General features: G+C 35.1%; 1 protein-coding gene across 1 annotated transcript; it reads left to right on the plus strand.

The window, feature by feature from the left end:
• The first annotated feature begins 963 nt into the window (after positions 1 to 963).
• Positions 964 to 8,041, plus strand: LOC144979869 (uncharacterized). Its single transcript, XM_078927099.1, has 3 exons — positions 964 to 1,096; positions 3,972 to 4,070; positions 6,490 to 8,041. The coding sequence occupies exons 2-3, from the start codon at positions 3,992 to 3,994 to the stop codon at positions 7,836 to 7,838; spliced, it is 1,428 nt and encodes a 475-aa protein (XP_078783225.1). The 5' UTR covers positions 964 to 1,096; positions 3,972 to 3,991; the 3' UTR covers positions 7,839 to 8,041.
• Positions 8,042 to 15,698: the final 7,657 nt, after the last annotated feature.

Here is a 15,698-nt window from a genome sequence, read left to right on the forward strand (position 1 = left end):
TATGGGCTCATTGTTTTAATGGAAATCTAAAAAAAATGTCGCAAGATATTGTTCATTACAACAATGTTTTAGTTTTAATAAATTATCTATCAGGAAGGAGATAGGGGTGAACTACCGATCAATTGTCATATTTTCACTTTGAATGACAGTTGTCGGTTGTCAAAACTATGACTCTATGAAACTTGGGATCTCCCTAAATATGGGATTATCCATTGTAAATGGTAAGGCGCTTATGAAATACTTAATATTATGGTTAGAAAATATAATTTAGGTAGAATTTCAAATTCCATACTGAATTTAAATTTAAATTTTAAGGCCACCTCTATTCGCAGTCTTACTTCGATAATAGTAATAGCAGTAGTACTGCGAATAGCGATTTCCTCTACTGCGAATAGTAGATAGCGTTCGTATTCCTTATTCGCAGTAGTAGGTACTGCGAATAGTAGATAGTGTTTGTATTCGTTATTCGCAGTAGTACTAGAAGTACTGCAAATAGGAGATATCATACATGTCAATTATTTGCAGTAGTACTGTAATGCAGGTTCGTTCTGTATTTCCAGTCGAAGTGCTTATTCGCAGTACAACTGCAAATAGTGATTCCACGGCATAATCACGTATTCGCAGTCGTAGAAGCACTCTCCCGTCTCTAAAAATTAGTTTTTGTCCCCTCACTGAACACAACACTATTTTCTGTTCAAAATGGCGTGTTGTCGAATGGCATGAAGTTGAATGAGTGTGTTAATTTGAGAAGGAAAGAAAAGGAGGGATGATTGAAACATTTTGTGTGAGAGAGAATTGAGATTTTGAATGTTTCAACTTTTCCTTCAAGTCTGAAACTTGACAAGATCGTGTTTTGTTTTTATTACCCCAATCCAATCCATGAAAATGTCACCGTCCCACCTCTCCGACTTGATCATTCGTTCACATCTTGAAATCTATCAGCTTATCTGTCAGATTACTCTTGGTAGAACTTCCGACTTTTCATGAAGTTCACAGTCAAGGCCTTGCCACAGTCCGATGCTATTGTGCGCTTAGCTTCAACAAACGACGCGTATGAAAGGATATAATCTTTACTTTGATTGATATTTTGAGCCTGGTGAGTACATTTTTATTTAAAGTAAAGAGGTCAAATCTAAGCACTTCATTAAAACTAGCCCCCAGGCCCAGAGACCAGAGTTTCCGGAGTAGCCGTAGCAAAATCATGTCGGTTAGGCCAACCAAGCCCAAGCATAACCCGAATTGTGATGGGCATGGGCCGACGTGCACTTATTTTAGGTACGATAACCCAATTCCTTATGGGCTCATTGTTTTAATGGAAATCTAAAAAAATGTCGCAAGATATTGTTCATTACAACAATGTTTTAGTTTTAATAAATTATCTATCAGGAAGGAGATAGGGGTGAACTACCGATCCATTGTCATATTTTCACTTTGAATGACAGTTGTCGGTTGTCAAAACTATGACTCTATGAAACTTGGGATCTCCCTAAATATGGGATTATCCATTGTAAATGGTAAGGCGCTTATGAAATACTTAATATTATGGTTAGAAAATATAATTTAGGTAGAATTTCAAATTCCATACTGAATTTAAATTTAAATTTTAAGGCCACCTCTATTCGCAGTCTTACTTCGATAATAGTAATAGCAGTAGTACTGCGAATAGCGATTTCCTCTACTGCGAATAGTAGATAGCGTTCGTATTCCTTATTCGCAGTAGTAGGTACTGTGAATAGTAGATAGTGTTTGTATTCGTTATTCGCAGTAGTACTAGAAGTACTGCAAATAGGAGATATCATACATGTCAATTATTTGCAGTAGTACTGCAATGCAGGTTCGTTCTGTATTTCCAGTCGAAGTGCTTATTCGCAGTACAACTGCAAATAGTGATTCCACGGCATAATCACGTATTCGCAGTCGTAGAAGCACTCTCCCGTCTCTAAAAATTAGTTTTTGTCCCCTCACTGAACACAACACTATTTTCTGTTCAAAATGGCGTGTTGTCGAATGGCATGAAGTTGAATGAGTGTGTTAATTTGAGAAGGAAAGAAAAGGAGGGATGATTGAAACATTTTGTGTGAGAGAGAATTGAGATTTTGAATGTTTCAACTTTTCCTTCAAGTCTGAAACTTGACAAGATCGTGTTTTGTTTTTATTACCCCAATCCAATCCATGAAAATTCACCCATTTTCATTTCATTAGAGATTTTAAATACAAATGAGATCATATGCTGGTGGACGGGGGATCACAAAGAAGAGCAAAACTTTCTAAAAACTTTACAAGAATTTTTCCTCTTCTAGCTGCGGATAAACCGACAAGACGGAGAGGCACAAACAATCCAAATATGCTCGATTTAATTATAACATCCGATGAGCAGGCTGTAGAAGAGATAGAGTACAATTGTCCATTGGAAAAGAGCGATCATTGTGTCCTACCATTTAAATGCACATGCAACACCTCTGTTTAGAGACCAAACAGGACCAGAAAAAAATATAATATTAATTATATACAATTTCAATTTTTAAAAACCATCATACACTTAGAAGACAAATGCTTTCATACAAGCAAACTCAACTGGAAGAGAGATAAGTAACCCCTACACAAGGAGATTATAACTCTCATAAAAGAGAAAAGTAAACTTTCAAAGAAAGTCTGTCAAAATCAAATGGTCAAGTTTGGAGCAATATAAGAGAACTAGAAATAAAGTGATAAAACTAGTAGAGCAAGGAGAGACTATGAATACAATCTAGATAGGAGATATGTGCATGGACCCAACAGAACCGTTGTCTGAAACAGTGGACGATGATAATAAAGAGATAAATATCTTAAGACTGCTCTGCACTCAATACTTCAACTCCAATGACAATGGCAGCGGAGATCCAAAACAATGGTCATAATAGGAAATTTTAGACTTTCATCAATCAATCAAGGTTTATTATATAGCTTTTAAAATGTTACTAAAAATTGACAAATTGAATAAATAAACGCCTGGCAAATGATCCACATAACACTATAAAGTGAAGCTACCTCGAGGAATGTGTGAAAGATTAAGTGGGAGGTATTATGTTTGACAATAGAACAGCGTCTTATCCAATGGTAGCAAGCAGTTCTTACCAACCAGTTATTGCTGCAGAAACCAGAGTACAAACCAACCCCAAGTTGTCATCCCCAAAATGAAAATGTGTATTTGTTCGTGAGAAAAACATGGCTTATCCTGATTGTTCAAATTTTACCATCCTCTAATTCCAGACAACACAATTTTTTCTTTAATACAATTGGTGGTTGTGAAAAGAAAGAATTACAGTCAAGCCAAGATAACGTATTAATATAGAAGTTATTCAAATATCCTTGAGTTCTAGATACCTGTCTATTGTGTATAGGCCAGTAGCCTAACACTGACCATCTCTAGTTAACTGTTGAATCTCTTCCCCGTCCTCGAACCACTGACCTAACTTTTTTTTTTCATTTTGGGGAAGATAAAAGTGGAGTAAAATATGACTTTTTGTGTATGTCTGGTCTTCGTTTACATACAGATTAAAACAGTTTGTGTGAAAAACATGTTCACTGCAACTGGAAGTTATGAGAAGAGTAAATTGAAGGGCCCAAATTAATGCAAGCATACAAAAACATTCTAGGTTAAAACAAATACACTGGTATCTTTGTTTCTTAAATGCAGGACAATAGAAAAGTTAATTAATTGTACATCAGATTGTCTAACAAAGAAGACGGAGAAATGATCTAAGTTCAACTTAGGCTTGGAGCCTGTGACAAACTGGGCAGCCCCCATTTTATCACCGTTTGAATTGGTGGACGTGTCATTATCATCCTTTATTTTGCAATAATCAGCATCTGTTTTACCTTTAATTCTTTGATTAGTTATCTTCTTTTTCTTTTAGCTCTGTAAACATTGAGTAAAATGTCACTTAAAACATTAACATATAGACTCACTCCTTTGTTTTGTAAAATTTCAGCTGTCTATCCCATAGAAACAATGGACTCTCAAAATCCAGGACCCTCACAACCCAAACAGTCCAAAACCAAAGCGGGGAAAACAATGGATAATCGTCCATGTAAGTAGGAACCTTGTTCATTACTAATTATTAAGGTATGTATAAGGGAAAAAATAGAAAAAGGATTCAGATCGGGAGATGTTAGAGATAAGTGGAGGGGCTACAAATGGCTGTTAATTATGATGCAAAGAAGACCGATACTGATATTGATGTGAATGAATTTAATAAATATTATACAAGATTTGACAAAATAGCAAATTAAATTGATATAGAATTAGCCAAGAAATATTTGAATGAATGTACGGAGGAGGAGGAATGCAAGATAGAATTTGATGAATGTGAAACAAGAGTTCTATTTAGGAAATTGAATGAAAGGTAGGCTGCTGGTCTGGACGCTGTGAAAGTAAAAGTTCTGAAAGTGTGCACTGATCAACTTTGTAACATCGTTACTGTGTTTTAATATGTCTTTCTCATGTACATGCATTCCCCGTATTTGGAAAAACCTCAGAGATAACTCCTGTTCCTAAAGAAGACAATATAAATTCCAACAATGATCTCATACTTCCTGCACTTACATATGTTATATTATGAATTGTTTTGAAAAACTTACACTCCAGCACAGTTTCTTCAAACTCCTCAGGAAAAGCAAAAAAGTTCGAAGAAACCCTGCCTTGCCTTAACAAATTGATGAAAAGGGGTGAGGGGGCAATGATGCTCGGCAGTATAGACTTCGCTACCCACCCAAAGATACCAAGTTCGATATCCATAGTGTTATGTGGCCTTCAGCAAGCCACTCCTCCTTAGCTCAATTTGCGGCGCTGCGCTACGACTGACCCTTGGGTTATTCCACTTCCCTTGGAATAGACCCTAATTCAAATTTCCGCTAGAAGATGAAAAAAGGGAACAGTACTGATTTATTTCATTGATATGACATATTACAAATTGTTTATGTGTATGTGTGTGTGTGTGTGGGGGGGGGGGGGGGGGGTTGGGGAGGGGGCCGAGTTGAGGGTGTTGCTATATTATGTTACAACATTTAATTACCGTCATGCAAAACGGTGATGGGGTGTGTAAGTGGCTGTGTGTTTGCATGTGTATCATATTGTATACACACATATGTAGTGCAGATTGACACGATAAGCACATACGCAACTGCCAATGTCATAATAAATAATCAGTGATCGAAATCACCTGGCACATTTTTAAAAAACCTATTAATTAATTATTTTTTTTACATTGGCTGGGTGAAATCAGTTCGAAGAAACCGTGTTAGAGGCAAAAATTAGTTCAAGGAAGGAATGGAATTATAACAATAATAAGGTAAAAATTTTGGACATTCGAATGAGTTCGAGGAAACTGTGCCGGAGTGTATATTACAAAAAAATAGCAATGACCTTAGTCCTGCTCAAGATTTTTATATAAAAAAGTGTAGTGTTGAATTTGCTATTCGCGGTTTTTAATAATTATATCTACTTTATTAATCCCAAACGTTTTACAACAGTAGATTTATTGCTATACCTTTCCTCACAAATAGTCTGTTTTCGAAATTTACCCATATTTTTTTTTTTAATTCTAAAGACGGTATACATTTAATTTTACACTGATGCTTTGTGATAATGTTGCACATTGTATTTATTTGATTTTTATTATGTACAAAGAATTTCCAAAAGGATATATTATTATTATTATTATTATTATTATTATTATTATTATTATTATTATTATTATTATTATTATTATTATTATTATTATTATTATTATTATTATTATTATTATTCATTATTATTATTATTAATATTATATATTATTATTATTATTATTAGTAGTAGTAGTAGTAGTAGTAGTAGTAGTATTAATGTTAATATTATTATTATTATTATTATTATTATTATTGTTATTATTATTAACTTGATGTCTTTTATTTAGGGGCTACAATAACTCAATAAATAGAGAGCACTTTATTTGCAAAGAAAGTGATGGTCATGGACCCTGGGCTTAGTCGAGTTTTTAGTTTTCTTGACCCACCCAGTTGTAAATTAAATATAAATATTGAGCTTTTATATAGCGTATTATCCACTAAATGTACTCAAAGCGCTTTACAAGAGGTCCCTGACCAACCACAACACGTAACATGTAGAACGAAACATGACGCACTGTTAGGCTATATTTCAATTTTTTTTCTGACAGAGACAATCCTGTCAATGGCCAGTCACTCATTTTACACCTGAGTACGGTGAGAGAATGTGAGTAAAGAGCCTTTTCCAGGGACTCAACTATGCGCTGACGAGGCTCGAACCCAGGACCTTCCGATCCGAAAGCGGTGTCATACCACAAGATCATATAGCCGCACGTAAATTAGATAGCTGGATTTCTTACAGCTGATTGAGAGTACTTTGAGATAGACACTAGTATTCTATCAAAAGGATAACAAGCTAATGTTAATGTCAGATTGATGCATTTGTTTTATTTTATTCTCCAGTTATTCCAGAATGTGAGGTCCTTTATGAAGGGGGACCAGATTCTCAACAGCTTTTTGACGGTTGTACAAAAAATCCTGGCCATGGAAAGTTCATTCCTGTTAACGAATTAACAATGGACCACCTACCACAAGAGTGCCGCTCTGATAAATACATGAACGCCATCCAACAATGTTGTGATAGAACAGTTAAATTAATTGTCAAGTATACCAGTATAAACCGTCCCAGTACCTACCCAAACAGTACAGCTCCATATCCATACTCTGAGCGTTGTTACAAAGGGAATAATAGAGCTGTTCGATGTGGAACAGGTGTAATCTATTACATTCGTCCATCCAGGATAAAAGGCAAACCTTGCCCGTGTCACCTTTGTAAAGAATCTGGGACCCCACAGTTGGAATTTGTAAAAGTTGAAGTTTTCACTGCAGCTCATGTTGTCTTTGATGATTCAGAAGCAGAATGTACAACCTGTGAAGTGTTTTATGACTCGAAAGACAGGACCAATGTGAGGTGTTTGTATGGTGTGAAAGGGGTGAAAAATGGTAGTGGTGGTTATTGCCCTGAACATGATGATGTTATAGCAAGTGTTACGGAAAGATGTACAGGTGATAAATTTTTTATTCAATGTGTCACCCACGACATGGAGCTATTTGAGATCTTGCTCTCTAAAATGAGTGGAATTTATTCTCAATATTATGGATTATCTCCCCTTAAATTTATTATTTCTCACCCGCATGGATGCAGCAAGCACATTTCATTTGGGAGTGTTCATTACTATACTGTCCCAATACCCGCAGGTCATTCACCTGCCAGCCCTTACATCATTTCAAAGGGTGTTGTGTGCAAAACTGCCTCTGTTCCTTTAGCCTTTTCAGAACACACTGGACTATTTGAAAAGGTGCGTACTGACTTCACTGGACGCGAAATATTCAAACTGAGAAAGAATTTGAAACTTTATCTCCCTACTGATGCACCCTTCCTCTGTCAGTGTGATGTCGAACACTGCGATGTCAATGCTAAAGTCGACTGGATGAAATTTCCAGACAATGCAAAATTCACAAACATGAGTGGTAAAAAGTCATTTTTCTTACCGAATGTTCAATTCTTTTTGCCTGAGTTGGTGGACATTTTAGATGGAAAATTTCTCTCATTTTTCATGGCTTATGATATGGCAACCTGTGTGGGATCAAGCGGTGCACAAGTCGTAGCCGATAATGTTTATCTATATGAGCTGGACTGGGCCACCCACTTTGGAGGTCTCCTTAATGGTGCAAACCGAAGTGGTATCAACAAGCACTTTCTCAACCACATGACCCCTCGCAGTGATGAAGTTACTTGTAGTATGATGTAAATCTAAATTTGGACTCCCAGGATTTGGAAACCGTAATCCTGATTACAAATTGAAGGGAGAGAATATCAAGCATTTGTCACCCATTGTTTAAAAACGGAATTATGAACTAGATGCTAAAAAGTCAAATTAAATTAAACTATTAAAAATGCAATCTGAAGTAGATCTACAATATTTATTGTCTTTAAAAAGTTGTAACTCAACCCAGGTCAGATATTTCCAGGCCCAGTTCCTTCATATCGTCTTTTACCTTATCAAACCATCTAGTCTTTGGGCGTCCCTTTTTCCTCTCTCCCGCCAATTGTAAGTCCAATAATTTTCTTCCCACGTACTCCCTCTCTCTTCTCTTTACATATCCGAACCATTTCAATCTATCTTCTCTCATCTTTATTGATACATTCTTCACTTCAGTCAACCTTCGAATTGTGGATTTTTGCTTTGGCATTCGAGAATTGACCCACAAAGAGTCAGTCACTACCTCCAGTAATGCCAACTGCCTGAAACCTGACTTAGCTTGAGCATTTATAAAGAGCAATATCCACTACACTACACAATGCTCAATCGCTTCATAAGGGGTCCCTAGCCAACAACAACACTTAACATGTCGGACGAGGCATGACACCTGTTAGGCAATATTACCTTTTTTTTTCCTGCAGATTAAATGCTGTTAACAACTAGGTACTCATTTTACACCTGGATAAAATGAGAGGTTGCGAGTAAAGAGCCCTTTTCAAGGGCTCAACTTTGACCACTCTGAGCGGGTCTCGAATCCAGGACCTTTCAATCCGAAGATGAGTGTCACGTCACAAGAAGACATTGCCGCTCTATCATGGAGATGGGTTTTATCTCAGAATAAATACAGAGGTAAAACGTCTTCTATTGTCTACTCCTGTTCTTTCTTTTATCGAAATCTATTGTCTTACGTTTTCTGATGTTTAAATGATCCGCGTGTGATCCACGTGTCATTAAACGTCTAAAAACAATGAAAATAAATATGTTGATTAAAATTTTAAAATTCTTATATGATTGATGTTACCCGATGCCTATGAGCATTAGAAATCGTAAAATACTTAATGAACTTAATGATCATTGTTATGATTATTATTATTATTATTATAATTACAGTATTATTATTATTATTATTATTATTATTATTATTATTATTATTATTATTATTATTATTATTATTATTATTATTATTATTTTATTATTATATATTACAATATTATTATTATTATTATTATTATTATTATTATTATTATTATTATTATTATTAAATTAATTAATTAATTATTAATTAATATATATAAGTGTCGCATTAATTCTATTTCATTTATAAATTTTATGCATTTAATTAAATCAAATGGGGTTCAGGACATATATTTCATTGTAAATTATTTATATAAATTATATATTATATATTATATTATTATTTTATATATAATATTTTATATGATATATATATAGTATTAATATATAAATATTATATATATATATATATATATATTAAATATTATATTATATATATATATACGAAGTGGTTATTCAGTATCAGATGCTGAATAGTGCGCTGCCACTATTCAGTATCCATAAGGAACTCTTTTTTATAGAGAGAGTGAAAAGTGCGACAATCTCGGTTGAATGTAAATAAACTGCTGAACTACTTCCAGATTGAACACGTGCAGTAACTGACAGCCCGATTCAAAGTTGTAAAAATATTTTGATCGTAATTTTTAAATTTCTGCTATTGTGCAATTAACAATCTATATAAAATTATTGTATGATTGATGTTACCCGATGCCTATGAGCATTAGAAATCGTAAAATACTTAATGAACTTAATGATCGTTGTTATGATGATGATGATGATTATTATTATTATTATTATTATTATTATTATTATTATTATTATTATTATTATTATTATTATTATTATTATTATTATGATTATCTGGGTGGGGATCCTGACCTCCCATAGTGGGCAGGGAGGTACATGCTGTGTCTTCTATCCCCCCATACCCGTTTCCCAATTGTTTCCTGTCATTGTCTTGGAATGAGATTACTTAGTTTTGGCCTGATCCTTGCCGGAGCTCCTTGGCTGGGAGGGAAACAGTCGAATGTATAGTTATAGTTTTGGGAGATGATATTTTTTTCCTTGTAAATCATCTCTCTGTTATGCATTGTATTATGTTGAGTTTACATATTATATTAAATGATTGGTAAACATTTGAGTGTATCCTCTTAGATGGGACCTGTGCTTGTGTCTGGATGAGACTTTTAGGTGATCTCAAACTAAGTGCATTGGTGGTCTGCTCTTGGAATCTACATCTGATCCCTATTTGTTCCCAGTTCCCCTATGTCTTACTTTTTCTTGGGTGCTTTTATTGTAATTCTATAACTTTTTACTATCCCATTTTCTTCCTTTTTACTGGCGCTGATATAACCTAAATGTGTTGCAAGCGCCGTAAAACCCTTAAAAACAAACAAACATATTATTATATTATTATTATTATTTATTATTATATTATTATTATTATTATTATTATTATTTTATTATTATTTATATTATTATTATTATTTATTATTATTATTATTATTATTATTATTATTATTATTATTATTATTATTATATTTATTATTATTATTATTATTATTATTATTATTATTATTATTATTATTATTATTATTATTATTATTATTATTATATTATTATTATTATTTTTATTTATGCCTTTTGTTGTATTTATAATTGTGTAGCTGTTTTGAAAGAAACAGTATTCAACGTATGCATTTATTATCTATTTTACTACCTACCATTATACAACGCACCTTTTCATGCTCTTGCATTAAAAAAAATAAAGAAATAATAATTACTAATCCAGTCCACTCCGTATAATCGCAACTTTCCGTTAACCGCAACATTCCCCAAGAAAATGGAATTCATTCTATATAAAAGTCACTGGTTAATTGCAACCAACTTTGGTTAATCGCAATAAATCTTCGACCTCAAAAAGTGGCAAATTCAAAAAATTAATCAAACAAAATCTTACAATTAAAACTCACCATGACAAATGCAAGTTGAAGAATCGAGAGTGGGTGGGATTTAATGCGACAGTAGTGTGTCACCACTCCCCACGCAAATTGAGACAAAGGAGGGCAGGGTTTACATTATGGGTTTGTACGGCCTTTTCTGTGGCCATTAGATATTAGGCGATTCCAAATAGAGGAGGGGGGGGGGGGGGGGGGGGTGTATGGTCTATACAACAGGTAGACAATGACAGATGTAAGGAGAGACTTAGCGATGATACCCTTTGTTTTGGAATTGGCAACTGTGCGTTCTGATCAACGGGTTTGGTGAGAGCATTTTGTCTCTCTCCACGGCTAATCTCTTTGACCCTTACTAATGTTGAGAACAAAAGAGTGAAATTTAATCCAATCTGAATAAGATGTCGGCTTGCATCAAAGCTGCTTTTGCTTGTCAAAATCTACACAGGGCTGCCATATTCTTGTTTCCATCGAATTGCTCAGTCTGTGATGGACTAAGAGCAATGTTTACAACTGGTTTGAGTTTACGTGTACAATGTTGCAATAGTGGACAGGAAACTGAACTTCGGTTAATCACAATATTATCGCTGATCCCAACTAGTTGCGATTATCAGGAGTAGACTGTACACTTGTATTATTATTGTTAATTAATATAATAATATTAATATTATTGTAAACACGCCTAACAGGCAAGACGTGTCGTTGTGTGCTCTGGTGTATTTTAATTGTTTTGTGATTTCTACATATTGATACCTGGACATTTTTACTTCGTTGTACTCGTTAAAACATACTGTTTCTTATTGTATAGTTTTTATCAATTCTTAAGAAAGGACTGCTGTATAATTCTGTATTTTATCATGGAAACTGTAAGTTTTATAAGATTTTTACACAGTCACTTAATGGCCGCCGCTCTCTTACAAACATTGTTCACCTTATTTTTAGCCGTGATTAAACACCACCATTATTTTAAAAATTGTGAACACTTTTATTCAACATCTGATTTTTACAACAGGCCTCGAGGCGGTAAACGTAAACAACGTCACATTCCAGCTGTGATTTTTAACTCAAGTGATCCGATTTTTTTACAATAATATTAATAAGAACAGGCCTCGGGGAGGCAAACGGAAACAACACAACATCTCAGAAACATGTTTAAAGCAGTGTCATGGTCTAAAATGAGTATTTAGAGCTACTCGACTATTCACAAAATAAAGATGTGAAGAGTAAGGCCCCCAGAATTTACTAGTTACTTTAAAATGAAAAACAAATAACGATTTGTTTAAGATGAAATAAAAAGAAAGATGAAATTTTATTAAATGAATCTCCTGATTAATAATGATGATTACAGTTACAAATAGAAATATGAAGATATTACGTATCTTATGATGCTATTATATAGTAGACTTGTGGGGTTCCACTTCCAGTTGAGAAGGGTTCTATTATTCCTCCGACAGGCTCAGACTTGATCCATTCTCGACAGTGATTGAACTGGCAAAGGCAAAAGCTCCGGGGTCTTGATGGTGGAAATCAAAATTAATCAAATATTCCACAAAGTCCCGAAAGATAAAAAAAATCTTTATATATATATATATATATATATATATATTATATATATATATATATATATATATATATATATCAAGGAATTTACCCAATTCGTTTAATTCTATGATATATATATATATATATATATATATATATATATATATATATATATATATATATATATGATGTGAGGAATGGAGTGGCTGGCCGTCCGGGCATAATAGATTGTAGAGAGAGGTGAGTTAAGAAGATTTTACCTATCAGCTTTTATAATAAGTGGCTACGTGACATAAGGTCATAGAATTAAACGAATAAGAATACGTACGGAGCCTAAAAAGTGTCCACCAATGAAAGCATTCAGCGCCATTTGATCTTGGGCAGGGAATGTAAGCATTACCATTCATTCGGTCTCTATGTCAACATAACGACACAAGAAAAACAACAAACAATATCAAAATCCACAATAAAATGGTTCAGAACTGTTGCGTATATTTATGTCACAATAAAGCTGTAAAAAAAAAAATGAAGTTAGAGAATGTGTGTAATCATGTATTATAATAACCTATAACTATAATGTGTTTTCCAACCACCACATCATCTCTGTCATGACTACTACAACCACCATTACCACTTCATCACTACCACAACTACTACAACCACCACCACTACATCATTATATCACTACCACTACACCACCACCACATCATCATCACCACTACAACCACCACCACGCCATCATCATCACTACCGTTACTACTACACTATCACTACCACCACTATTACAACCACCGTCACCGCATCATCATCACGACCACTACAACTGCAACAACCACCACCACATCATCATCACTACCTCTACTACTACAACCACCACCACAATATCATCACTACCTCTACTACTACAACCACCACCACAATATCATCACTACCACTACTACTACAACCACCAGCACCACATCATTATCACTACCACTACTACTACACCACCACCAGCACATCATCATCACTACCACTACTACTACAACCACCACAACCACATCGTCATCACTACCACTACTACTGCAACCACCACCAACATATCATCATCATTACCACTACTACAACAACCACCACCACTACTACTACAACCACCACCACTACTACTACAACCACCACCACCACATCATCACTATCACTACTACTACAACCCCCCCCCCCCACATCATCATCATCACGACCTCTACTACTACAACCACCACCACAATATCATCACTACCACTACTACCACAACCACCAGCACCACATGATTATCACTACCACTACTACTACACCACCAGCAGCACATCATCATCACTACCACTACTACTACAACCACCACAACCACATCGTCATCACCACCACTACTACTGCAACCACCACCACCATATCATCATCATTACCACTACTACTACAACCACCACAACCACATCATCATCACGACCACTACTACTATAACCACCAGCAGCACCACATCATTACCATTACCACTGCTACTACAACCACCACAACCACATCGTCATCACTACCACTACTACTGCAACCACCACCACCATATCATCACCACTACAACCACCACTACAACCACCATCACATCATCATCATCATTACCACTACACTACAACCACCACCACATCATCATAGCTACCACTACTACTGCAAGGTGAAGAAAACCTTAAGAAGTCACATTATTATATTTTAGAGACATCGCTTTGAATAATTTTGAGTTAACCGAGCGAGCAGGAAGTTATTTTCTTAGATTTCATGAACGGCCGATCAGCGCTTGTTTACTATAGTAACGCAATTCCCAGCCCAAGTCTTATTGGCGGGTGGTTTTCTCATCGAGGCCGCTGGTTGGCTAGCCAACAAGAGCACCGTACGGTTTCCATTGGGTAAATTCCTTGCATAAGGTAGAACGAAAAGTATTCACTAATTTAAATTTAATTCAAGGGAAGGCTATTAAAGGAAAGATGATCTAATATTAGAAGGTAACGTTTTTCTAAGCCTACCGAAATATAACTGGAGTGAGATGAATTCAATTCTTACTAAAATAAATTGAATAATCATTACTTTGACAAGCTGTTATCGGATGAATCAAGAATAGAGAGATACTGACGATATACAGGGTTTTCAGAAAACTGGCAGCGTAAAATGATATGAGAAAACAGTAAACATTGACTTTGAGGGGACAGAACAGAAGCGTGGTTAGCAAAAATTACATAAAAATAAATAAACAAAATGCCGTGACTGTGAGGATGTGATGAAAGTGTGTGAACTTATGGTTGATCAACTTGGTCATCAATTCATCCAACTATCACTATTATACTACTACTACTACTACTACTACTACTACTACTACTACTACTACTACTACTACTACTACTACTACTACTACTACTACTACTACTACTACTACTACTACCACTACTACTACCACTACTTTTACTACTATTACTACAGCGTCTATTACCACTACTTCTACTACTATCACTAATATGACGAAGACTACAACGATAAGAGAGAGAGAGAGAGAGAGAGAGAGAGAGAGAGAGAGAGAGAGAGAGAGAGAGAGAGAGTATAATAGATTGATAGTTGGATGAATTGATGATCAAGGTGGGGGGGGGGGGGGGTCCTCACTTGCCCTCTCACCATACATGACATAGACTTGTCTACATTGATAGATCAAACGGATGGATGCCGCAATTTCGCACTTTCTTCACATTTCACACAGAGTTTCTACTAATACTAGGTATGTGTCATCATCAGTTAGAGAGACTGATCAGCAAGTTCAAAGAGGTGAGTTTCATTCTTTCTTCCATAGCGGGCAGGGAGGTACATACTGTGTCTTCTATCCCCTTATATCTGTTATCCAACATGCTTTCTGTCTTTGTCTCGGAATGAGATTACTTGGTTTTGTCCTGGCACTGGCCGGAATCCTAGCTGGGAGGGAAACAGTCAAATGCATAGTTATTGTTTTGGGAGATGATATTTTTTTCCTTGTAAATCATCTCTCTGTTATGTATTATTATTTTTATTTTGAATGTATAATGTAAGCATTTGAGTGTCTTCCTCTTTGTTGGATTTTGTGCTTGTGTCTGGATGAGACTTGTAGGTGATTTCAAACTAAGTACATTGGTGGTATGCTCTTGGAATCTACACCTGATCCCTATTTGTTCTCAATTCCCCTTTGTCTTACTTTTTCTTGGGTGCTTTAATTGTAATTCTAGATCTTTTTACTATCCCATTTTCTTCCTTTTTA

Source organism: Berghia stephanieae, chromosome 9, assembly GCF_034508935.2.
Source record: "Berghia stephanieae isolate SIO BIC M18660-M18661 chromosome 9, UCSD_Bste_1.3, whole genome shotgun sequence".
NCBI lineage: Eukaryota > Metazoa > Mollusca > Gastropoda > Nudibranchia > Aeolidiidae > Berghia > Berghia stephanieae.